The sequence below is a fragment of the Odocoileus virginianus genome, unplaced genomic scaffold (assembly GCF_023699985.2).
Source record: "Odocoileus virginianus isolate 20LAN1187 ecotype Illinois unplaced genomic scaffold, Ovbor_1.2 Unplaced_Scaffold_37, whole genome shotgun sequence".
Classification (NCBI taxonomy): Eukaryota; Metazoa; Chordata; class Mammalia; order Artiodactyla; family Cervidae; genus Odocoileus; species Odocoileus virginianus.
In genome coordinates, this window is record NW_027224299.1 from 72,510 (window position 1) to 99,668 (window position 27,159).

The 27,159-nt window shown below is 43.0% G+C and overlaps 1 protein-coding gene and 2 long non-coding RNA genes across 3 annotated transcripts; 1 reads left to right on the plus strand and 2 right to left on the minus strand.

Moving 5' to 3' along the window:
- Positions 1 to 892: 892 nt before the first annotated feature.
- On the minus strand, positions 893 to 6,724 carry LOC139033701 (uncharacterized). The gene is made up of 2 exons (XR_011486195.1): positions 3,496 to 6,724; positions 893 to 3,402 (listed from the first exon to the last, which is right to left on the minus strand). It is a non-coding gene; the product is annotated as an uncharacterized lncRNA (long non-coding RNA).
- Positions 6,725 to 6,750: 26 nt separating this feature from the next.
- On the minus strand, positions 6,751 to 17,328 carry LOC139033700 (uncharacterized). The gene is made up of 3 exons (XR_011486194.1): positions 13,802 to 17,328; positions 13,601 to 13,719; positions 6,751 to 7,804 (listed from the first exon to the last, which is right to left on the minus strand). It is a non-coding gene; the product is annotated as an uncharacterized lncRNA (long non-coding RNA).
- Positions 17,329 to 22,899: 5,571 nt separating this feature from the next.
- On the plus strand, positions 22,900 to 26,877 carry LOC139033705 (interferon alpha-1-like). The gene is made up of 3 exons (XM_070463177.1): positions 22,900 to 23,020; positions 24,194 to 24,213; positions 26,689 to 26,877. Exons 1-3 carry the CDS (start codon positions 22,900 to 22,902, stop codon positions 26,875 to 26,877), a joined length of 330 nt encoding a protein of 109 aa, XP_070319278.1.
- Positions 26,878 to 27,159: the final 282 nt, after the last annotated feature.

The window sequence follows — 27,159 nt, forward strand, 5'->3', positions numbered from 1 at the left end:
GGCACTTTCACTACTGTGGCCAGGGTTCAAACCCTGGCTGCAGAACAAAGAGCCTTCAAATTCCTCAACCAAAAAAACGAAAAAAAACCCTCTATCCCACACAATTTAATAGACACTTCAATTATAACTCTGGGTAGATATTTTCAAATTTTAATCATTTAAAACAGGTCATTTGCCTCTCTTAAAATACCAAATTATGACCATGTTATGTAATAATATAGGCTGAATTTTTGCCGTGCAGCAGAATTCCATCAGTACATTTTTCGTGCTTTTGTTTTCCACTCACAAGTTTCTAAATGGATAAACAATTGTCATTTGTTCCTGAATATATACTTCCTTGTTCTCTAATGTTATAGACTCCGAGCACAAAACTTCCCGTTTTGGTATAAATCCTAACGCTAGAACGCTGCTTGAAGACATACAAAACTTTTTTCCAAAATAGTGTCACCAGAGATGTTTTGAAAAACTACAAATTGGCACTTTCCATTGGCACTTGCCATCTACCTCTACAAGGATTAAATCACTCCTGCTGTTTTAGCTGCTGACCTTCAACACCACCTGATGGGTGTTCAGAGTTGAGATCAGAAAGGAGGCACTCTTTTGCTCTGGAAAAACTGGCAGAACAGGTCTTCAGATATTTTCAGGAGCTGATTTTATGAGCCCAATTCTTGCATCTCCTCATATCTAGAAAAGCACTAAATTCCTTCATGGTGATGTCTGCTCCCTTGTGACTAGCAAACCCTTCTGCAAAAACATGTGCTTGATTGCACATACCCCTCTCTTCACCAAAATCACACATATACCGACCTGTTGGGGCCCAGCCTCCGAAGGTCCAGGAATACCCAAGGGATGAGTGGCGTCGGCGAGGAAGAAGACAGACACACACAGAAGGTTGCGTAGAAGAGGTAGCTTTTTTTTTATTTTTAGGATAGCTCAGTTTTTATAGAATGAACGTTACCTCCCCCTTAAGTCACCACATATTACATCAGATATTGGTTTGTGCTTCTGTCAATATTTTTCTTTCCCATGTTTTTCCCCTATGCATTCATCTAGAACGTTTCCAATTACAGGGTTTTTTCTTAAATGTCCCGTACATAGTCTTCTTGCCTCAATGGCTTAACATTTTCATTCTAATAAAACAATGTTCTACAAATCTCAGGTATAGTGTAAATTCTTTGGACAATAAAACAATACATGGGATGGGTCACAGTAACATGTTTGACATTTCTGAGAATAGTACCATAAGAAAAACCTTGGTATTTTTCTTTACCTGAAACCACAAAACCTCAATTTACAATGATTAACTATTAAACAGCAAAAACACCTTCTAAAGCAGCAAAACACCTCTATTAATAATGAGATAATGGCAGTGAAGCTGGTTAATATAAATCTTCTATTGAAATCCTATGTACCCCATTTCCTAACTCTACAAAAATACCCATAATATCCCATGTTGTTTAAAGAAAGGGAAACAATGGACAAATAGCAGCAAGGAAATAGCAATAATGAAAACCCTCTCAACCAAGGAGCAAGTAAACTGAAGCAGTATATCTACTTCTAAATCTAAATGCCTCTACTCTTTTCTATTCTAGAACATTATAATCTTTTAAGCAAGCAGCCAAACTATACCTGTGGCCTTTTCTTTTTTGACTTGATGTTTATGGTCGTGTCCTGAGCCAGAGCAATCATGAGCATTTCCAAAAAGGCTTGGACTTTTCCAGGGAGGCCTTATTACTATATATTATATTTCCAAAAATTAATAGAAAGCCCAACAACAGTAAGACAGAAGGAAGAAAGGGACATACCGGGCCCCCGGGACAACCTCGAGGGGAAGAGCTGCCTTGCAGGTTCCTCTCTCGTCCCATGACCTTGTCACGGCCTGGGCATGTCCTGGCGGCTCCCGACACCAACCTTCCCTCTACCTCTTTGGAGCAGCTTCCCAGAGTATGTGAAATGCTATCTCCAGGGCTATAGTCCTCATTTTGCCCCCAATAAAATTTAACTTGCAACTCTTTTTAAGTACTTTTTTTTTAAGTCGACACTTTGAGTGTATATTTACCCTGCTACTGATCTTTCCCTTAATGGATATTTTATTAACTTACATTTTTAAAACATCAAATATAGTTGATTAACTTATATATTAAAAATTACTAGTTAATTTAAATTTGGGTATATGAATAAATGTATACTTTGACAACTGCTTCCAACATTTTCCACAGTTTGAAGTTATTACTCTCTTTTACATCCTTCCAGTTTCTTTATGTATAAGCTAACTGATGAGAATATAGATATATTCTTTTATTACACTCTCCCTTGTTTTTATATAGAAGATAACATACTATACTCACTGTTCTGCACCTATCTTTTTTAACCTGGAGATCTTAGTCATTTACAGAGAACTTTATCTTTTTAAATAGCTGTATTGTTTCCTACTGAATGGATGGGTCCTACATTATTTGATTAGTCCCCTAAAGATGGACATTCAGCTAGCTCCAGAGGTCTTCTGTCGTTTCTGACAAATGGCAGCAAGGTCCAAAATGCTCAGGTCACTGCTATGTTCCATCAGAGGCTTCAGCAAATCATCAAACTGTTCAGCAGAAGAGGTTGGTTGGAATGAGACCAGCATGGAGGAATTCTTCACTGGGTTTCATCAGCATGGACAAGTCCTGGAGGCCTGCTTGAAGCTGGGGACAGAAGAACTCCCCTGAACTGTGAAAATTCCAGAATGGTTGTGAAAAAGCACTTCCAAGGAAACAGTTTCTCTCTGGAAAAGAAAGAACAGAGCTGCAATACCTGGGAAGTTGTCAGAGCAAGAAATCATGAAATCCTTCTCTTTATTATCAAGCTTGCAAGAGAGTCTAAGAGCTGAGGAATTAGAGGTATGCTCTTAAACAATTGCTATGGATGGATACAACTCATCATACTCCCACGTTAGTAATTTCAAAAGCCTCTTTCTTTCTGCCTTCATCATAAAATAAATGGATTAAATTTGTCAAAACATTTATTGGTAGTATTAAACAACTATACGTAAAAGCATTTAGTTCATAGCAGGCACCAGACAATTGCAGATAATCTTACTAATGTACTTATATACTTAAATATCTATTTTACTATATCTCTTCTATTTCAGTATTTTTGCTTGTTTTGTGCTAATTACACAAGTGTTCATCTTTTTATTTTAAAATTATTAAAGTTTTACTTTCAAATCTTTTTGCATTTGTTTTCTCTTAAGAAATTTATGTCGAGACTGATTTCACAAACTCAAAGGGTGGAAGTGCAGTTCATTTATTCATTTCAATAAAGTTATGTATCTAAATCACAGGTTTTATGCCTTCGAAGGATTAAAAGGTGACGATGAAGGAAGAAAATGAAGTGCCAGCCCTCTTGGAACTTCCTTTTTTGCTAGAAGGAAACATAAAAGTATTAATCAATTGGTTAATTCATTTGAACTACATTATATACAACACCATATGCAAAAGAAAAGGCTCCTGTCACCAGAAACTGGAGGATGCAGTTTCAAGACTCTAAGACTTGACGCTGGATGTACAGTTGTAGAACTTAACAGAGTGCTATGGCTAGAAGTGGTAACCTGGGAATTGGGTTATCCTGGTCCTGGAAAGCCCAGAAAGGACTGAGGACTTTTAGGAATAGAGTAGAGAAGAGGAGGACCAAGAACTGAAGCTTAGGAACCTTCACGTTTTAATGTAGGGAAGAGAAAGGAGACTGAAAAGAACCCCGGAATGGAATGCAACACAACAGAATGATAACCTGGAGACAAGTGGTGACGAGAGAATGTTTCAGGAAGAAATACATTTAAAACATGGTATCTTATATTAAGAGAAAATGAAGGCTGGTTTGGCAGAGTTAATTCTGCAGAATCCAGATTGGAGTATACCAACTAAGGTTAAATAGGAGAAAAAGGTTTTGGAGACAGAATAAATAGAAACCTCTTCTGAGATTTATCTGTGAAAGAAGGAAGAGAACTAAGGTAGCACCTGGAGAATAAAAATGTATGTTTCTATTGATATAATTTAAAAAAATTTTACGAACATTTTTTGGGGTAGATTTCAAGAAATATATGTAGTAGCACAAACCACACAAAATAAATATTTTATTTTTTTAAAAAAACTGCTTATATAACAGGCTAAAATATTAAGCATCACTGTTAAACCATTTGTAAAGACTAGTGGGCTAGAATGCCTTTTCATATGCTCTGTTTGCTCTTTTTAGTTTTTTTATTTGTATTTCATTTTAAAACATTAACTAGTTGTATACTGTCCTTGTGAATTATGTCTTTGTGTTGTTTGTTAGATGCTCAGTCATGTCTGACTCTTTGTAACTACATGGACTACAGCCCACCAGGCTCCTCTGTCCATGGAATTTTCCAGGAAAGAATACTGGAGTGGGTTGCCATTCCCTGCTCTGGGGATCTTCCCAAACCAGGGGTCAACCCTGGTGTCCTGCACCACAAGAGAATTCTTTAACCCTGAGCCAGAGGTTGGGGCTTCCCTGGTGATTCAGAGGGTAAAGCATCTGCCTGCAATGTGGGAGACCTGGGTTCGATCCCTGAGTCAGGAAGATCCCCTGGAGAAGGAAATGGCAACCCACTCCAGTATTCTTGCCTGGAAAATCCCATGGACAGAGGAGCCTGGTAGGCTACAGTCCATGGGGTCGCAAAGAGTTGGACATGACTGAGCGACTCTCTTTCTTTCTTTCTTGAGAGCTTAACTTGAATGGGACACAAGGCAAAAAAAAAAAAAAGTGTATTCAGAAATGATTGTCCAAGTAGACCAGAACAATCAGAAGAGATATTCCACCTGGTCTTCTGCCCCATACATCTGGTCATTATGTTATTGTGCCCCTACTATCTAATGATAAACTAACTTTTCATCAGAATGTTAACTACAAATGGGTGCTTGCCAAGCGCATTTGCCATTTGCTTCTGCAGGGAGTGGGCTTCCCAGGTAGCTCAGCTGGTAAAGAATCCACCTGCAATGCAGAAGACCCCAGTTTGATTCCTGGGTCGGGAAGATCCCCTGGAGAAGGGACAGGCTACCCACTCCAGTATTCGGGCCTGGAGAACTGTATAGTCCATGGGGTCGCAAAGAGTTGGATACGACTGAGCGACTTTCACTTTTTTCTGCGGGGACTGAATTCTTTGCTGCTGCAGCTGCTGACCTTTGACACACCTGAAGGGAGTTCAGGGTGGAGAACAGGAATGAGGCACTCTGTGCTCCAGGAAAACTGGTGGAACAGGTCTTTTAGTTAGATATTTTCAGGAACTGATTTCATGATCCCAATCCTTGCATCTCCTCACATCTAAGAGAAAGTGAAAGTGTAGATTCTTTACCATCTGAGCCACCAGGGAAACCCTCACATCTAGAAAAGCACTAAATCTTTTCATGGTGACATCAGCTCCTTGTGACTAGCAGAAAACCTTTTGTAAGATAAGTGCTTGATTGCATGAACTCTCCCTTCACCAAAACCACATGTATTTAGCTCCCCCTATCTACCTTTCTGGGCCAGCTTCTCAGAGTTATTTGAGTTGCCATCTCCCAGGTTACAGTCCTCGTTTTGCTCCCAGTAAAACTTAACTCGCAACTCTCCCATTGTGCATCTTTTTAAGTCGACAAGAGAAAGAGAAGTACCTTGTTTTTAACTCCAAGAAGTAGCTGATCCAAATGGTCCACCTGGGAAGAGTGATTTTTTTAAAAAGTAAATTAATCTCTTAACAGAGCCCTATGAGCAGGGCTCATTCATTATTTTTTATGTCTGGTGGTTAAAAATAGATCTCATATGTTATGCTACTATAGGTCAAATACCTTGGAAAGCAGACTGATAATTGGATGAAGGCTGCCCCAGGAGGGGGAAATAACTTTGGGCTGAATGACTCACCTTAGCCAAGAGCAGTTTCCAGAGAAGATCTGCATGCATGAAGCATGACACTCTATCAGTAGCTATAAAGAATTAGTTCTTAGGTCTTTAAGAGAGATTTGAATGGTGCATCAAATGTCTATTATAAACGCCAAAGTGCTAGATTATATTCATAGGATTGTAGGAAACAACTGAACTATAGAAATAATATTACTAGACTTGATTTGTAAACTAAATATTGTTGGCTCCATTTTGGACGAGGCACTGCTTTGAACAAGAGCAGTGTTCTTGTTCAAGAACAAGACCACTTGTTCTTATTCAAGAAGAATTGAACAAGAATTTAATAAGAATTGAATTCTTGTTCAATTTTTCCCGTTAGTTTCCTTAAGAAGGTACCGTAGAGGTTGGTTCAACAAAATAATTCATAGTATTTCTCTGTAGTCTTCTTCCTGTCTCCAAATTTCTTAGTCATCTGCAAAAACAGTGCCATCTTTCCAAGTCTTGTTACCCAAGTAAGAGATTTCAGGTCCCTTTGGAAAGCATAGAAAGATCTTCAAGAGCCATGACTACAAAAAACTCAGTAACAGAGGAGGCGAGTAACCCTGGAAGGGAATGTAATAGGTGGAAAAGAATATCATACTATTCAATTATTGCCTCATTATCAGTGGCAGAAATCAGTTCAGCAGTCTCTATAGGTATTGTTCTTTGTTTTCCAAAAATACAAAAATTGAGTAACTGTACCTTTACTTTGGGTTTCCCAGATGGTGCTAGTGGTAAAGAACCTGCCTGCCAATGCAGGAGACATAAGAGACACAGGTTTGATCCCTGGGTCAGGAAGATCCCCTGGAGGAGGGCATGGCAACCCACTCCAGTATTCTTGCCTGGAGAATCTCATGGACAGAGGAGCCTGGTGGGCTACAGTCCATAGGGTTGCAAAGAGTCAGACACAACTGAAGCAACTTAGCATGCACCATTTTACTTTATTATTCTTTTTTTAAAAGTTATTTTTGTTTTTTTGTTTTTTCTCGCTCTTCTTCTCTTGTATGGATCTGGTCATACTCAAATTTTCAACTGGGTTCATAATCTGCAGAAAAGTCTAACAAGATTGTGATGGACAGGACTTTCCTAGTGATCCAGTGGTTAAGAATCTGCCTGCCAAAGCAGGGGACATGGGTTTGATCTCTGGTCCAGGAAGATTCCACATGCCACAGAACAACAACTGAAGTTTGTGTGCCTCGAGCCTGTGTTCCACAAAAAGAAAAGCTATCATAATGAGAAGTTCACACAACCCAGTGAAGAGTATACCCTGTTCTCCACAATGAGAGAAAGCCTACATGCAGCAATGAAGATCCAGCACAACCAAAAAAAAGAAAAAAGAAAAAAGACTGTGATGGACAAAGGACACTGAAAACAGTGGCCTTCTGATGTTTATTGTAAGCAGTTTATGGATGTGATACTTGTTGTCTCCACCAGAGGGCGTTACAGTGGCAGATGGGATGGGACAATTGGCTTGGGCACCTCCAAAACCATGTGGATAAGGATGCAGAGACTGGGAAACCAAGGATGGAATCCAGGTGGAGGAGGACACCTTATCTGTCTTCATAGAACTTCCCTAAGAACTGCCTTCCAGCCATGATTTCAGGACCTGGAAGCTATGAATGATAAAACCAGTGTGAAAAAAAATTTGAAGCTAATCTTAAGAAAGCCAGAGGCTAAGAATTAGGCGCTGAGTCACAGGAGTGAGAATGTTCTAAGGTTGCTGGGGTTTACATAGTTCTTACCTCTTCTCAGGCTTTATTTTTTAACTCTCACCTGGATTCTGTGAGATATCACAGTATTCCTAGAATAATGACCTTGCAGCTCATATCAATGCAGACTGTCATATCTTCTTAGAAGTGCATGTATTTTTTGATGACAAGTCATGATGTCCCTTTAATTATAAAAAGACACAATTTTAAAATGTTTTATCATAGATTATCCACCTAAAATTTTATATTACAAATATATACTTTATAATAGGCATAATATTTTATAACTGTAGTACACATATATATTATCAATAAAAATAAATATATTAGAGGTGTGAGCTCAACATTTTTTCCAGTCATGGTGGAAGGTGAAATGCAGAGCACCTGTATCTCCATACTCCTGGGGACTCCACTTAAAAACATGGGTGTGCATTCTCTGCAATTCCACACATTTATTAAAAGTTGAATTTTTTGGGTCACAAGGAACAGCACAAGATTTATATACATACAATTTTTTGGACATGCTAAGTGTACCAAGGAGAGCTAGATTGTGTCATTGCATGCCCACAGCACTGAATAAATGTAACAATCCCTTCCCCCAAGGTGGCAGTGGGCTGTTAGGAAAACTCAAGTGCCCCCGTTGGGGGAGTTTGTAATTTCCTCAGTTCTGTCTCGCTGCAGCAAAAATTTGAAGTGACGGATGACCAGTGTTACAGCTCTGTGTTACAGCTCAGTTTTATTTAGAAAGCAAAGGAAAATACATCCTTGAGGCATGAGGGTGGGCCAACCCAAAAGACACGAAGAGAAGAGAAGCCCCCTCTCCCCACCCCCTCAATTTTGGCTCCTCTTTTTATTTGTCTTTTTTCTCCTCCCCCTGAGCCTGCCCTATGTAAACTGGGCTAGCCAGGAGGGCTGTTTGTTTCACCTGAGGTCCTCACTCTGGTCCTTGGACCTTCCTTTGTTCTATTTTCACGGGCTTTTCCCTTCTTTGTCTTTTAGCCACTGCCATTTTGGACTCCTTTTTCCTATTCTAACTACCTAACACCCCCAAGTCACCCCTTCTAGAACCTGGGTTCACAGGGAGCCCCTCCCCTGCTCACCCTGTGCCTCATTCCTAATACTTCTCTTATCCTCCTACATTATCTGCCTGGGTAACTAGCTAACCTATCACCAGGGCAAGTGCAGTAAGATCTCAGGTTCCCTTGAGTCTCAAGGTTCAAGTAGCATATAAATATTCAGTGCTGAGTCAAGGCCTTAATAATGAAACAGGAAAGAAGGGGACAGGGCACAGCTTTGAAAGAATGACATAGCCCAAGGACACAACATAAACCATTAGAATCAAATGGGTCCAAGACGGCAGACAAGTCAACTTTGACTAGACCTTGATCCTCAATCAGCAAGCTAAATGACATGCCCAGAGGTGCCATGACAGCTCCAAGGCACCATCAAAAGTCCAAAAGCTGGGCGGTGGCCCAACTCCTAGAAATCTCCACCCCTTCCCCAAAATAGTTGGAATAATCCTCCCACTCATTAGCCTATGAAATTACCCAGCCCATAAAAGCTAACCACACCACATTTTGAGGCCTCTAGACTCTCCCTCTGTGACGGCCCACACTCTTGTCTGTGGAGTGTGTTTCTCTCCAAATAAATCCACTTCTTACCTATCACTTCATCTCTCACTGAATTCTTTCTGTGATGAGACATCAAGAACCTGAGCTTCATTAGGTCCTGAAACCAGGTACCATGGGTCTTGGTTCAGTTCGAATCCTCTTCATGTGGGTTAGAGTCCCAAACTGGGTTTTGACTGGGTTTGAGTCCCAGCCATGTGGATTCAAGTCCTAATCTAAGGTAGACACTTTCAGTAGAACTTCATACAGGTTTAGCACCAACCACTTGCAAAGGGGCGGTATCCACTGGAAAGAAGGGACTCTTACAAACCACCTGGCCTCAATTACCACTGTCATCTGTGAAACAGAAAAGAAAATAATGGTCCCCAACCTGTCTTGTGCTCAAAGCTGACTCTGCCTCTTACCAGCTGTGGCCCCAGAGCAATCCCCTCTCTTCTTCTTCTTTTTTTTAAATGTATAACTTGACATTTATTTGCAAACCAGTGTTATATAAATAAAATATACAAGAAGCTCTCTCCAAAATATGCTTTAGCTGCTGAAAAAGGGCACATTTTTTGAATGGACCTTCAATTAATCAAGAGTGAACAGTGTGGCCCACTGTGTATTTTCTCCACTTCTTTCTGTTTGCAATGGCATGGGTATGGAGCATTCCAGCACACATATGTCTGTCCTGAGGCCAAGTTCATTTATACAACACCAGAATTCAAGCACAGGTGTCTATTCAAGTGGAAGAGAGAACATGTAATTTCAGGCAGGCAAAGTCAATGGGGATTTCAGTGATGGTAAGAATACCCCCTCTCCAACCTCTCAATATGTAGTTCTACATTCAAAAAACACCAGAAATGGCTATGTTGTTGTTGTTCTTGTTTAGTCGCTAATTCGTGTCCGACTCTTTTGTGACCCTGGTCTGTAGCCCACCAGGCTCCCTTGTCCATGGGATTTCCCAGGCAAGGATACAGTAGTGGGTTGCCATTTCCTTCTCCATCCCCTCTGTTCTTGAGCCTCATGCCTCTCCACACCTCTCTAAGCTACAAGAAAGAGATAAAACAATACTGTGAAACCATCTGCAAAGTGCCATGCTTCACCCCCTCTAACTGATCTGCATTTGAACGCTCCCCATGGAGTCTGTGTCCCAGTCAGATCCCACCCGCCTGGGCCAGGTCTCTGGATGTCCTTAACTCTGCCCTAGGCTTTGCATATGGGGGAAGGGGGTGACACTTCTAATCAGGCAGAAAGTGCTCTTCAATAACCTCCTGGGAGGAAAATTTCCCTGTTTTTATTACATTTAGAGAATATCAGTTAGCTCTTATACACATCCTTTGGAAAAGGATCTCTCTTGAGACCTTTCCTCCAGAAAGGATATTTATTGTTCTACCATATATACTTGTTTTTTCTAAAGGAGAATGCTGTCACCTGTCTCTGTTCAGGGGGAAATAGAGTATCCTATGAACTCAGATTCAGGGAAAGGAAGGGATCCCTCCAGCCTTTATTGGAGAGCTGGCTTTGGCTTATAAAATGAGGCAACTGTTAGGCAGGGAAGTTGACAATGGTGTTGCTGACACAGCACCATCCTGGTTCCCTTCATTTGTATTTGTGAATATAGCCCACTTTAAAACTTCATTAATTTTCCCATAATACTGTTGTTAGAAAAACAAGTAACCACTAAACAATCATTTGATGCTTGCAAAAGTGAGAAACTGTAACAAAGACCACAGCATATTATACAGACCAGTCAGCCCTTTCCTTTCCCCCCTCAGCACCCTGAACATTATGGAGTTGTGGTATGGAGTGGATCAGGTTATACCTGCCTCCTGGGGCAGATTCCCCACTGAGCATCTAGGAAATAGAGAAAATGATCTTTATACATCCCCAAAGAGGAACTCAAGATTTGACAGTAGTAAGCCCTGAGTTCAGAAGTGTGAGGGGAAAAAAAAACCTGTAACCCTGGTGGGGCAGAGCTTCAATCTGCACCAAAGACAACACAGCCTCCCTGACGAAAACTGCAGTGCCGGGCACTCTACTCCCAGCCTTAAGGAAAACATGCAGCTGATCAGGTGATGCTAAAGAACCCACCTGCCGGTGCAGGAGACATAAGAGATATGGGTTTGACCCCTCGGTCAGGAAGATCCCCTGAAGAAGGAAATGCCAACCCACTCTGGTATTGCCTGGAAAATCTCATGGACAGTGAAGCCTGGCAGGCTATGGTCCGTAGGGTCGAAAAGGGTCGGACACGACTGAAGCAACTTAAAACACACAGCTGATCACACCACATCGCCTCTTCTCTCCCCATGTGACCTTCTCTGAGCCAGTAGAAAACACAGGACCCTGGCTCTGTGGTTTAGTAAATGGTGGTGACAGTGAAGGCAGGGATTGGAGCTCTCAGCAAGGCTGCTGTGGGTGATAGTTCACCTCCCTGCTCCATGCGGAAAGCATTCATAGCTTACTACTTTCCCAGCTTTAGCTTCACCATAGCTACTTTTCTTTCCTACCTCTACCCCAGAGCAGTCGTAGAAAGCCCTGAGTGGGTGGTACAAGGGCACGAATGTGTGTAGACACCTTTCTCTGACTGCTGGGCACTGCAGACCCAGGGTCTAGTGGGGCTGCTGAAACAGGAGTCCTCTGCTCTTTCTCCTGCAGACAGGAGGTAGCTAAAGGGAAGGGAGAGGGACTTCTGAGGTGGCCCAGTGGTTAAGACTCCACCTGCCAATGCAGGGGACATGGGTTCAATCCCTGATCCAGAAACTAGGATCCCACCTGCCTTGGGGCAACTAAGGCCGTGCACCATAACTACTGAAGCCCATGTGCCCTAGAGCCTGTGCTCTGCAACAAGAAAAGCCACCACAATGAGAAACCCATGCACCACAACTAGATAAAGACTGCACATAGCAATGAAGAACCAAAGATAAACAAATAATTTAAAAAATAAGCAGTTTAAAAAAGATAGAAATAAAGGGAAAGGAGAGCCCTAAAAGACCTCAGCAAAACTGGAGGGGAAGGGGAATAAAGCGTGTACACACTCAGGGAAGAAATCTCCACATATCTTCAAATTAACATGCACGTCGCTCTCCAGTCATGAGAAGGGGACTGGATTCAAAGCTAGGGACCTGAAGATGGACCCATGAGTTGGGTCATCCCTCCTGCTGACCTCCAAGCAGCCAAGCTCTGAAGGGGTTCAGAAGCAGGAGAACTTCTCTCTTAAAAGTGGCTTTTTAAGATGTCAGAACGTTAGAAAAGTATCCACTGCATAGTGGATGCAGAACTGAGTGAGAACTGGGTGGAGGGTGGGAATGCTGCCACGCTTGCAGACTGAGATGGACGTGCTAAGGCCTAATAAAATGATATGTGCTACTTGAAGATCTACTATAGCTGCAATATTCATCTGTTTTGACAAAAACTTTGAACTCAAATAAACTCTCCCACTGGCTGGTGACCTTGCACAAGGATTTAACGCCTCACTGAGACTGCACGTGGCCTGACTTGACAATATCAATGCAAGGCATAGGGGTCAAACAGCCATCAGTGATGGAAATGTTCACAGTGCCGCCACACAGGGCCTGCAGGAAAATGAAGAGAGAATGAGGAAAGGGTTAGGGATTGAGTGGGTGGGAAGAAGGGAAACTAACAAAGTAGGAAAGATGATCCCTTGGGTGGGGAGGAACAGGAGTATCCCTATAACTTATCACTAATCAAGACTGGCATGCTGCAGTCCATGGGGTCGCAAAGAGTTGGACAGGACTAAGCGACTGAACTGAACTGAATCAAACTTCTCCCACTGCCTGACTCCCTCCCCAACCATCTGATTCTGGCGCCACCTGCTCGTGACTGACTAGAACACTGACAAAGTGATGGACTTGGCGCCATCCTGACAAGTGTGTGATGTAGCCTGGGGACAGATAGTGGAAGAGGGAAAGTTAGGCTTTGAGCACAATCAGGGATGTTCTGAGGCATCCCAAACTCCCTTTTGGCCTTCCTTACAGCCATTGTTTCTGATATTGGGCGGGATCTTGTACTCAGTGCCAACACCTGGCCAATCAGGGTTGAGGTGTCTTCTGCAGGCTTCCCAGGTGGCATTAGCGGTAAAGAACCTGCCTGCCAGTGCAGGAGACATAAGAGACCTGGGTTCACCCCACTATTCTTGCCTGGAGAACCCCATGGACAGAGGAGCCTGACAGGCTACAGTCCATAGGGTTGCAGAGTCAGACATGACTGAAGCGACTTAGCACGCACTAGCTGGGCTCGTTAGTTATATGCTTGATACAGTCATGGGATATCTTCTTCAGGACACAGAAAGCACACGCACCACAGGTGGTTCTGCGATTTATGACAAGAGTGCAATTTTTCTGGGCTTACCTTGGACCACTACTCAACCAACTGAAGCCAAGGTGACCAAAGATTCTAAAGACTTTCCACATCCCTCTCCAACAATACGACCTGGGTTAACACCATTGAAGGGCAGAGTGACGTGATGGCTGAAAAAGAAGAGCCACAAAGAAGTGGAGTCACCTCAAAGGAGGAGTCCCCATGAAATTGAAAACAGAGCCACTGAGCTACCCGTGTTGCCATTTCCACCTGGAGGAGAGAGGAGGCCGGGGTCAGCGTAACCACACCAGTTCTTCAGCTGCCTTGGTGCCCATATCCAGGCTGTGAGAATCAACCTTTATCACCTACAGATAAGTTCACACAGAGCAAGTAAAGCCTGGGAAGAATTACTACCTGCTTTTTTATTATACAATGAATAACACTTCTCACTCATTCAAAAACAATCTGATTCTTCTAACTTGAAGTTCAGACAGGATGAGTAACCACACACGCAGAAGACCCAGGACTAGGGAACCTGGAGGAGGAGTGTCTCAGGACAGTGACCTTCGTTTTGCTCCCGTTGACGAAGACTACTCACCAGGAGAGGCAGTGGCTTGGAGTGCCCATGACTGGCCATGGTTCACATGACAAGTTACACCTGACTCACAGATCTTTGCTTTTCCTTAGGAGCTGGTCTACAATCTGAAGTCATACACTAATACAGCCTAGCATCCCACCCTCTGACCTCCACCTTCAATTTCTCCAAATTGTCTAAATTTCCCTCCAGCTGCCAAGTAGTCAAGGAATTACAGTCTGTGGGTCCTTAGTTTCTTCTTCTCCATCACCAGCCTCTGATCTGTTCTCTCTCTCCACGTAGATGTTATGGGCTGAAATGTGTACTCCATACAAATTTGTTTATTAAAATCTCAATATCCAGTTACCTAAGAATGCAATGGGATTTGGAGGTAAGGCCTTTAAAGAGGTGATTAAGTTAAAATGAGACCCTTAGGGTGGGGTCCTAATCTAATACGACTAGTATCTCCCCACCTTCCTCCCAACCCTGCTGGATCTTAGTTTCCCTACCAGGGATTGAACCCATGCCCCTTGAAGTGGACGTGCAGAGTCCTAACCACTGGACCACCTGGTGTCTCACTGGTGTCCTCATAAAAGGAAGAGATACCAGGGATGGGCACACACAGAGAAAAGGCCATGTGAGGACACAGCAAGAAGGCAGCCATCTGCAAGCCAAGGAGAGAGGCCTCTGGAGAAACCAAATCTGCCTATGCCTCAATCTTGGATTTCTAGCCTCCAGAACTTTGAGAAAATAATTCTCTGTTGTCTAAGCCACCCAGTCTGTGACATTTTGTTATGGAAGCTCCTGGAAACTAACAGAGCGGACTTCCTGGCCCATCAGTTGAGCAACATTTTTCATGCCCTCATGTCACTCTTGTGTCATCACTCCTGTCTGGCAGAAGTCAAACCCTCTGCCTCTTCCACACCTGACCTCAGGTACGTGGTGGAGGCCTATTAGATAAAATCACACAAACGAGTATATCGTACTACTGTAGTTCTATGGTCTATGACTAGTGGGCCTCTCCAGTACTACATGGAATTCATAATTTCATTCACCCTGTATCTTTGGTAAGTTTCTTCTGTGTGCACTGAAGGCTTCCCAGGTGGTGTAGTGGTGAAGAATCCACCTGCCAATGCAGAAGATGCCGGTTCCATCCCTGGGTCGGGAAGACCCCCTGGAGAAGCAACCCACTCCAGTATTCTTGCCTGCAAAATCCCATGGACAGAGGAGCCTGGTGGGCTACAGTCCACGGGGTCACAGAGAGTGAGGCACACACACACAGGTGCACCTAGGATACATAAGTGATCAAAGTCATAAAGCTCCCTGGTTTCTTGGAGCTTGTATCATCGGTTCCAGCATCAACTCTCTTATTCTTCACAAACGATTTCAAACATTCTCCTCTTTGACAAACTTCCGTCCCCCCAGTCTCAGATGTGCTGAGTGCCACTTCATAAAGGAGTAAAAGCCACTAGAAAAGAACTTTTTTGTCACCAAAGTAAAAAGCATTTACCACCTTTCTTCTTCCTCCTTCCTGTTAGAGTGACAAAAGTTTCCCAGACGGTAGTCCCTCTTTGAGTTTTCCAGCTGGAAAGGTGCTTTTATTGCCCCAGGCATGTACATTTCAGTCTATGTTGTGACTTCTGGCTGACTTATCTATTTTCTTCCAGAACATGCATCATTGCTCTATTACTAGTCTCAGGTGCTTAGGATTTACTTGGTACTCAAGAACCATTTGGGAAATGAATGAGGAGGGGGCCGGCTGGAGAGAGGGCCCCCGCAGCGTGTCCTGGGACAGAGCCCCCAGAAAGGACCAGACTCTGAGGGATGCTCCCTCAGGCTGTCTAGCAGAGGCCACCACAGCTTTCTCCTCAGGAACCGTGCTCTGCCTCTGTGGCTTCTGGAAGACAAGTGCTGGAGGCAGCCTTATAGATGAAGTTTGGGCACACACAGCTTTCTGGACACGGGGGGAAGCCTGCGGTGCCCCCATCAGAGGTCTGCTGCTCTCAGTTCTTCTATCAGGGTTCTGCACCCAGGGCTCAGCTCCGTGGCCTCTGAAGCCACTCCACCCAGGGGAAGCCTTGGAACCTCAGCACCCCTGAGCTCAGCCTCAGCCTCAAGCAGCCTTCTTCAAAGGGCTGCTTGTGGTCTGGGCCTGCTGGAGCAGGCACCTCCCTTCTCTGCTGCAGGGCCATGGAGATAACCATGGTAATGATAGTTAATACAGAAAACTGCATATAACCCCCAAATCTCATCTACTAACTGGAGAATATTTATATATTCTAATAATGTAGTTGTGAAAAACAGAATAAATAGGCAAGCACTTTAGACAAATTTAAGGCCTGGCCTGGTTAGAGTTGCCACATAGACTTGGCAAATAACACTGTCCAGAGCCCACCTACCCCATGCCCCCGAGTCCTAGAGCCATGGCAATATCAAGACTAGCCCAGGGAGACCTCAACAAGGCCCCTATCCACTAAAGTTGAGGGGTTGGCATCTCAAACTGTCTCTAGAGGATCAATATTCTTTTTGGGTATGCTTTTATATAATTATACCAAAGGTATCACTGTACAGTTAATTTCTATATATTTATCATGGAAATCTTTCCAGGGAAGTTCACATAGATTGTCCTAATTTTGTGTTTGGGGTGTGATACACTTGATGTTTTTTTCAGATGTTTTTAAACTTAAGGATCAGAGAAGTTAGCATCTCCCACATGGGGGCTCCTGGACAAAGGGATGTCTGCAGGCATGTGAAGGAGCAGTGCCCAGGCTCCGATGCTAAGACTGTGTCTAGCACAGAGGAGAAATCACACAGCATGCTTGAAGCTCTTTCTGGAGCCCCTAAATCTTAGCAAGTTGTTTGGCAGATCAAAACTACTTTGTGAAACGTATAAATAAATGATACAAATAATCTCAATGTTCATTTCACTAATCTCAGACTACCTCTGGTGACAGTATAGGCAAAACAATGTTATAAAGACAAAGATAACTTATAAGGAAAAAAATACAGTAAGGGATGGGAGAAGGGGATGTTTCCAGATTTTCAGACATAATTTTCACAATGCTTCACATCAAAAATTCTTCCCAGTGTTGGGATTAGGGTTAGGCAAGTTAGAGAGTTCCCTCAAATACAGAGAGGGGGTGACAAGTGACTTAGTAATGTGGGAAAAATATACATTAGTGCAATATTTTAAAAAATTAAAATTAATGATAAAAGTCTTGATGAACAATATATAAAAATTATAAAAGACAAGATCTGGCCCCACAACTTAAAAATTCTAAGAGGTGTACAAGTTGGGGGGGGCTGGGAGGGGCTTGTGGCACAAAGTTAAATTGTGACAAATTTCATGCATTCTATATATTACTCACCAAAGAAACCTAAATGTACTTACTTGTTAAATATTTGGACACTTCTCACATAACACTGGTAAAAAGTGGTGTGATATGTTTACCTGAGATGCTGAAGCTTTTATAATGAAAAGTTTAGGTCACTTTTCAGTCTCAATACATACAGAAGAACTTGATGAAAACTTTGATCCTGTCAAAAGAGAAAGAGCCCCATAAAGATGTGGCAACAAGATGGTTATCACTGTTGTCAAAGCTATCAAAACATTGGACTGCCATAGAATTGTAACTTTAACTACGAGACAAGAAAAATACGTCCTATAATTTGGAAATGCATCATGGATGAGATGGAGAAAAGAATTAATATGAATCAGAAATTCATATGCTGTCTCTCCAAAACTTTCAGCAAGCTAAAATTAAATTAATCCTCTCCACTGAAAATGAGATAAGCAAAGAAGTAATTCTGACAAAATTATTGTTCAATTTGTCTTCAAAAATGTCAGCAAATTATAACAAATTCTGGTTTTGGTATAAATAAAATGTTTAAAGTTAAAATAATCTGAATTTTAATACACCCACGTTTCAATACTTTTTAACTACTATAAGGCTGTTGAAGGATTCTTTATGAGTTACCAGGGAAGCCTGAAAGCGAAAGTGTTAGTCTCTCAGTCCTGTCCAACTGTTTGTGACCCCGTGGACCGTAGCCCACCAGACTCCTCTATCCATGGCATTGTCCAGTCAAGAATACTGGAGGGGGTAGCCATTCCCTTCTCCAGGGGAACTTCCCAGCTCAGAGATAGAACCCGGGTATCCTGCATTGCAGGCAGACTCTGAACCGCTGAGCCACCAGGGAAGACAAATTAATCATTAGTTCAGTTCAGTCGCTCAGTCGTGTCTGACTCTTTGTGACCCCATGAACTGCAGCACGCCAGGCCTCCCTGTCCATCACCAACTCCCGGAGTCCACCCAAACCCATGTCCATTGAGTCGATGATGCCATCCAACCATCTCATCCTCTGTCGATTCCCCTTCTCCTCCTGCCCTCAATCTTTCCCAGCATCAGGGTCTTTTCCAATGAGTCAGCTCTTTGCATCAGGTGGCCAAAGTATTGGAGTTTCAGCTTCAACATCAGTCCTTCCAATGAACACCCAGGACTGATCTCCTTTAGGATGGACTGGTTGGATCTCCTTGCAGTCCAAGGGACTCTCAAGCGTCTTCTCCAACACCACAGTTCAAAAGCATCAATTCTTCGGCGCTCAGCTTTCTTTATAGTCCAACTCTCACATCCGTAAAATTTAATAAAATCATTGTAATAATATTCGTCTCCGGATTGGAGATGTCTTTCCCCCTTCCCCTGGAAATAATCCTGAATCTGAAAACACATCACAACATGCTCTGATTTCCAGCCGTCAATCGCAGCTTAAACGGGCACCGCTCTGGCCAAAATCTCCTCCCAGGAAGGGGAGGGTGGACGCAGAGTCAGGTGCAGAAAATGCGAGGCTCTGAGCGAAGCTGCGGCAAGGTTCCCCTGGGCAGTCGGGTTGGAAAAGGAAGTTTACTCACGGCTCCCGCGTCCCCACGCGCTCCCTGAACCCCGGCGGCGCCTCGCCCGGGATCCCGGGATCTCCCGGTGGATCCGGCGCTCCAGTTCGCGGCGCTGGAGGCGGGTCGCGCTGGGTGGGCCTTGTGGTCAGCGCGTTATGGCGAGTTCGGGCGCCCCCTCCCGGCCGCTGGGGCGCAGCGAGGGCAGCTTTGAGAGCCTTGAGTTGTATGCCTGAGACTCCGTTTCACTACAGCGCTGAGTTTGGGGATTCCTGGTCTCTCAGAGGACGGCAATGGTGATGATCACCATCCTCCAGGACTGGAGAACATCATTCTTGTTGTCGTCAGTGAAGGAGCTGGCAGGCCCCCGCCCTCCCCGGGGGGGGGGGTGGGTGGTTGATTGTGCTGCATATTTATCCAGCTGCTCTGAGGACCTTCCTGAAAATGAGATGCTTAATTAGGCCAGAATTGTCATTTTCAGCACTTTCCTCATTTTAGTTTCCACCTAAAAACTTTCCCTGTCTATTTCCGGCATCAGAGAAATGTCACAGCTTCGATGCTTCTTTTGTGTAATTACACTGGAAATGAAATACACTCATGGAAAAGTCTCAGTCCAACAGGATGTATTCATCTAAGTGAGTCAACTCAGGTTGAAATAAAACCCAAAGCTCGATCTAACTCTCTTCTTTAAGTCTAATAAGAAAACTTAAGAGGTGTGACCCCCTACTCTATTTTGACAGTTTTTAAACTGCACCAAAATATATCTAGCCACAACTCTCTGTATTTCCTTTTTAAGATCTAATACATAAGGTTTGAATTCTTCCACAATGATTTACAGGACCATAGCTCTCATTTTCTGATGGTCTACAGATAATAGTGGCATAATACTGAACATGGGTTCATACATACAGTTCTCTTCATTCTGTCACCAAAGTGTGCTGACTGCATAAATATGTGACAATGTGCTTGGTGATGTGGATTCCAGGACAGTCAGGCAGGGATGGTGGCTGCCCTCCTGGGAGCAGGGGCGAGGACCTCGGAGGCAGGATGAGAGGAAGGAGGCAGCAGGAGGTCAGAGCAGCTGAGGGCCGGGTCTCAGAGCTGAGGTAGAGGAGGGACTGGGAACAGCAGGAAGCTCTACTTTCAGACAGTCTGGGGCTCCTGAATGTAACTGACACCAGAATTTGATTTCCTCTTCTAAAAAACCAAGACAACTTCAGTAGTGGTCACAGAGGATAGCATGTTCATCAGATATAAAGTTTGCAAATTATAGGCCGAGAATCTGAACTTAATGAATGATAGTAGCCTTTCATATCAATATAACCAATAGTAAAGTCTTTAGTCCATTCTCAGTTCAACCAGGAGAAGCTTCTGGCCCTTAACGCTGTCAGGGGTCTGTATGTTGAGGCCCCCAATGCAAACTCTAGGAGAGCGGGCTGCCCATAGGATTGTGAAGAAGCAGAGCCCAAGATTCCAGTCTTAGAGAAGTGACTGGAGCATTCTGGAAAAAAATCTTACAGCACTTAAATCCTTTTGCAGAGAACCAGCACCTCAGAAAATTGTCCAAAAAACCAAACCAAAACAAAACAAAAACATGGCTGCTCTGTGAAAAATACAAATGAGATAAACTGTCCCTTACCTCATCCTCAGTTAGTCTCAGACCACCTCTGGTAATATTATTTTAAGACAAAGATTTTTTTAACGGCTAAAGAGACCAGGAAATCAGTTATACAACGAGATAGGGGAGAGGATGGCAAGAAATGGGACATTCCTATACTTTCATCCAGGGAAGATGGCAACAGTACTTCTAAAGCTATTTCTTGGGTTAGTATTGGGGTAAACTAAGAAAGGACTTTTCTTAAGTATGAAATGTAAAAGGCACCAAATCTAAGATGTCAAGATAGATAATATTGTAATTCAATGTTAAAAAAAGAAAATGCCAAAACACACACTGAATGAAACATCAAAATTTTAAATAAAGACAAGAAATGACCCTGCATTTGCACGGCCATGTCTTACAAGGGAAGATTTCACTTCAATGAACTCTGGGAAATTTACTTTGAGTCTATAAAAGTCTTACCAAAGAAAATGAAAAGATAGACCTGGTAAACTTCCTCAATGCTTCGTACAAGACATTGCCTCTTTTTCCTTCCCTGCTTCCTCCCTCCCTCTCTCCCTTCCATTCTTCTTTCCTTTCTTTTTGGCTGCACAGCACTGCATGTGGGATCTTAGCTCCCTAACTAGGGATCAAACTGGCACCTTCTGCATTGAAAACTCAGTCTTAATCCTTGGACCACCGGGGATATTTCCACTAACTCTTCTTTCCATACAACACTCAGGTGGGTCCTGGCAGCAGTGTTTCAGAAACCCAGGTTAAAAAAAAAATAAGGCTGTTACAGAGTCACAAAAAATTGTCAAGCAAGAACAGAAATGATCTTGAATATATGAATGAGTTTGCTTCCATTAAAGCAAAGAAAGCAAAATTAAATTATTGTTGTAATATAAAGAACTGTAGTTTAAATAGAATTTAATAAAATGCTGTTTAATACTCATATGCATTTTAATACCATACAGCAAATATTTAAATATTTTCATTAAAATATTTCAAAATATAAATATTTTAAACAAGTTAAATATGATCAATATTAATTGTTTTTAAATATTAATAAATTCGTACATATAAAAATACAGTGCTATGAGTGTTTTAATATTCCTACTTCTCAGTTAATTAATGCTTACTCCCCAACTTCAAGGCCGATACCTTAAAAGACATCCTGAAAGTCCCAGAGCACCTCCAGGGGCGCACAGCTCCCCCGTCCTCGGCCGGGGTGGGGACCGCGCTCCGATTCACCCCCAGGAGTCCCCAACACCGTCCTGTCGTCCCATCGCCGCGGCCAAGTTCCCTGTTCCCTGAGCTGTCCTTTCATCGCGTCAGAAACGAGCCCGAATCTAAAATAGGCTCCAACTCGCTCTGATTCTCCGCCTCAAACCCCTTAGTAAACGTATTTTCTTTGTAAAGACATGCCAAGTCGCTCAGCTCTGTCCGACTTTTTGAGACCTCCATGGATTGTAGCCCACCAGGCTCCTCTGTCCATGGGATTCTCCAGGCAAGAATACTGGAGTGGGTGCCATTTCCTGCTCCAGGGGACCTTCCCAACCCAGGGATCGAACCCAGGTCTCCCTCATTGCAGGCGAATTCTTTACCGTCTGAGTCACCATGAAAGACCTCTGTAAAAATGGCCTCGCTCAAGTTTCTGGGCGAAAAGAAAGCACCAAACTCAGGGGAAAGCAGAAAACGCAAGGTTCCGGGCTTGCCACCACACGAAAATGTCTCTGGCGAGGGCTCGGAAATGAAAGTTTCTTCGTGCACTATTAAAGCCGCACCAACTTGGTCTCTGAGTAGCGACGGTTTCCTGAAAAATGTCTCTGGCGAGGGCTCGGAAATGAAAGTTTCCTCGTGCACTATTAAAGCCACACCAACTTGGTCTCTGAGCAGCGACGGTTTCCTCTCTGGCTGCCAAGCCCGCTGAAACGAAGTCTCAGAACTCGCAAACAGTCTAAGAAAACCGATAAAAAGACATCCTGAGCCTTCCTGCGGACTGCTAGAAAACCGCGCTGTGACAGGACCGGGCGGAGAAACCTTTCGCTCATTGATTAGTGGTGCCGCGCGCCCCCTGGTGGCCCTCCAGTGAATCACGGAAACTCTCTATGGCCAAGATCTATTTGCTAGTGGCAGGAGTCATGCTCTGCTCCATCCCTGCTTGTCCTCTTGACAACAAAGCAATCTCCAAACATTTGAGACAGATGAAAACCATCCCCTCTCAGTCATGCCTAGAGTACAGACACGACTTCAAGTTTCCTTGGAGAAGAGAGAATATCACCCCAATCCAGATGACTCAAGGCACCTGTTATCACCAAGTGATGCTCCAGCAGATCTTCAACCTCTTCACCACGGAGAGCAGCTGTGCTGCTTGGAACAGCGCCCTCCTCGACAAACTACTCTCCAGCCTGGGTCAGAGCCTGGAAAGCTGGGAGAAGTGACTCTGGATTGTCCCGATCTGGCAATTGCTGTCCAGAAGTATTTCCAAGGAATCCATCTCTACTTGAAGGGAAAGGCATACAGCCCCTGTGCCTGGGAGGTTGTCAGAGTGGAAATTGAAAAGTGCCTTTCCCTCATGTAAGAATCCTCAAGAAAAGTCAACAGATAAAATGAAAATTATACTTGTGACAACTCTCTACTCAATCAGATTGTTGTTTTCTCAACTCTCCAAAGTGAGCTGGACTTCTGTTTGCTTACAAGCTGAAAAATAACTGAAATAAAAATCGTAGTTTTACAAAAATAGAAAAACAAAGTCTCTTTTCTTAAATAAACAATTTTATAACACAATGTAAAAGATCTTTATGTATTTGGGGGTATTTACTATTTTCAACATCCGAAGTTTACTTTTTTATGGGAGTTTTTAGGAGAGTATGTTGTTATTAAAAGTATTTGTCAGTTAACCTAATGTTTAACCTCTGTAACAGGTAAACAGAAAAATGTCAGGAATTTGATTCTAATGGACACTTTCCTTTCCTTTTTGAGGAGCACAATGCAGGCCTTCTTGATCAGGTGAATCTTCTAGTTTCTCTTCTCCAAAAAGTGAGTCAGGGAAATGGGTCCCCTTGTTTTTCAATTTTTCCACTATTAACATGTGACTTCAATTTTGTCTGTAGTACTTGAGTCTATTCTCCTTGAAGGCAAAGGGAAAAGATTAGTGGATCACATGAGATGTTTCCAAGGGCCAGGACTACACGGGGGTAATGGCACTTCTGCTCACATTACCCGGCCCAGACTTATCCTCATTGGAGTCTCATTGCAAGGAAGTTTGGAAATAATTGGATGATTAAGACAAAAGGAGACAAGTTCAGTGCACAAGACCATTTTTTCACTATTTGTCCTAATGGAGCTCTGGGTGGGTGTGCAAGGGGAAAACCAATATATATATATATATATGTGTGTGTGTGTGTGTGTATATATATATATATATATATATATATAAAATAGATATTTGTATTATTGTTTCTCCTATCATTATCATCCTTGTGAATTGATGTTACTTGAATATTGATTGAGCTCAAGAAATGTTTCGGCCCAGACTAGATGTCTAGGAAATAGGGTTCAGTAATATAATTTCTTTCCCTTCAGAAATTTTACAGACTCCGGAGGTATTCTGAGGATAAAACAGGGCATGTAATATCTTACTATTCAAGCTTCTTCAACAAAATAGCATAGACTGGGTAGTTTGCAAAGACCAGAACTGTATTGCTCAAAGGTAGTTCTCAAGTCTGGATATCCGAGAACTGTGTGTCAGTTTGGTCCAGTTGTGGTGAGAGCCTGCTTCAGGTCTCACACTGCAGAGTTCTCCTTGTATCATCACAGGGAAGCAGAGGGAGTGGTTTATATCCACCTCTTTTATAAGGGCATTATTTCTTTATGTGAGGAAATGATCCTCACACCCTAATCATGTCCCAAAAGGTCTGTCACCTATATCATTACTTTGGGGTTTATGACCTTGTGATACGACTTTGGTGGGGTCCTAAACATTCAGAATATAAAGGTCTTTAAAGTCTACATGCTTGACATGCAGAAGTAAGAAAATAGTCACACTGAATAAAAAAGAATTAGCAGGTTAGTAGGAAAAATAAGGAAACCAGGGATTCAGATCTAAACTCTAGATTTTCAACCTGTTGTAAGGCTTTAATTATTACATGTCAAAAACTGGAAGCCAAACTAAAATAAGCTTACCATCCATGCAATGGAATAAAATAGAGCATGGAAATGATCATTCATCATTCCTTGTGAGGCGTCTCTGAAGTATCTCAGGATCAGTGTAGTAGTAATTGCCATGTCGGTAAAGATCCACCAAAGAGTATTGTAGTAAACTGCCTGCTTCTTGCTGTGAGCTATGAGCATCAGGGAGAGTTTGAGTTCAGATACATAGCTCTGTGTATGATTCCCGGCATGTTCTTTTCTGTCATGACCTCAGTTCAGTTCAGTCTTTCAGTCATGTGTGACTCTTTACGACCCCATGAACTGCAGCACACCAGGCTTCCCTGTCCATCACCAACTCCCAGAGCTTGCTTAAACTCATATCCATTGAGTCAGTGATGCCATCCAACTATCTCATCCTCTGTTGTCCCCTTCTCCTCCTGCCTTCAATCTTTCCCAGCATCAGGGTCTTTTCCAGTGAGTCAGTTCTTCGCATCAGGTGGCCAAAGAACTGGAATTTCAGCATAAGTCCTTCCAGTGCATATTCAGGACTAATTTCCTTTAGGATGGACTGGTTTTGTTCTCCTTGCAATCCAAGGGACTCTCAAGAGTCTTCTCCAACACCATAGTTCAAAAGCATCAATTCTTTGGCACTCAGCTTTATGGTCCAGCTCTCACATCCATACATGACTACTGGAAAAACCATAGCTTTGACCATACAGACCTTTGTTGGCAAAGTAATGTCTCTGCTTTTTAATATGCTGTCTAGATTAGTCATAGCTTTTCTTCCAAGGAGCAAGTGTCTTTTAATTTCATGTCTGCAGTTACCATCTGCAGTGGTTTTGGAGCCCCCCAAAATAAAGTCTGTCACTCTATCCTTTGTTTCCCCATCTATTTGCCATGAAGCAATGGTACTGGAAACCATGTTCTTACTTTTTTGAATGTTTTCAGTTTTCAGCCAGCTTTTTCACTCTCCTCTTTCACTTTCATCAAGAGGCTCTTTAGTTCCTCTTTCCTTTCTGCCTAAGGGGTGGTGTCATCTGCATATCTGAGGTTATTGATATTTCTCCTGGCAATCTCCAGCTTCTGCTTCATCCAGCCTGGCATCTCACATGATGTCCTCTGGATGTAAGTAAAATAAACAGGTGACAGTATACAGTCTTGATGTACTCCTTTCCCAGTTTGGAACCAGTCCATTGTTCCATGTCCAGTTCTAACTGTTGCTTCTTGACCTGCATACAGATTTCTCAGGAGGCAGGTAAGATGGTCTGGTATTTATTTCTCTTGAAGCATTTTCCACAGTCTGTTGTGATCCACAAGGTTAAAGGCTTTAGCCTAGGCAGTGCAGTAGAAGTGGATGTTTTCTGGAATCATGACCTAATTGAGGACAATCAGGGGTGAGGCATCCTCCTGAGTTTAATATAGTGCTGGGCAAAGGCTGAAAAGTGTGTTGCACTTGCTACTTGAATCCCCAGACCACGTGTGCCTTCAAGGAAGGAGACTCCTGGTGGTTTTAGCAACAAACTCAGTATGACTGGTACCAGCAGAAATAGAGTGGAAATACCAGCCACTGTCTATTATAATTCCAGGAAATAGGGCCCAGATGAAGCAAAATAGCTTGGTCATTTGTAAATGCCTTCCAGTAGTAGGAGGAAATCTGAGAAACTGCTTTAGCCAAAATGACTTGTTGAGGACTTCTCTGGTGGTGCAGTGAATAAGAATCTCTCCTCAGGGGAGACAGGTTCAATCCCTGGTCCGGGAAGTGTCCACCTGCCATGGAACAACAAAGACAGCACTCCACTGATCCTGAGACCCTGCTCTAGAGCCCACATGCTGCAGCTGCTGAAGCCTGCATGCTGGAGCCCGAAGAAGACTCACAGGAAGGAAACCAGGAGCTGCGAGGAAGAGTGAGCCCCATTGGATACAACTAGAGAAAGCCCAGGGCTCCCGGGCTCAAGGGAGACTCCAGCCTGGCTCTGAGGAAATACTTCCACGGAGTCACTCTCTATCTGCAAGAGAAGGGGCACAGCCCTTGTGCCTGGGAGGTTGTCAGAGCAGAAGTCATGAGAGCCTTCGCTTCCTCAACACACTTGCAGGAGAGATTCCGGAGGAAGGACTGACAGACACCTGGTTCAACACAGAAATGATCCTCACAGACCAGCAAGACCACACTGCCTCCTGCGCGGCCGCGTCAAGGACTCTCATTTCTGCTGTCATCCTGCCTGAAATGAATCAGGTTGTCAAATGTTTTCTGGAATATTAAGTAACATCATGTTCTACTCTATAGACACTGGTTCCTCACAGATGCCGAAGCTGATCTATCTACGTATTTAACTACCCGAGTATTTATTTATCTATTTTAATATTTATTTAACTATTTATAAATATTTAAATTATTTTGT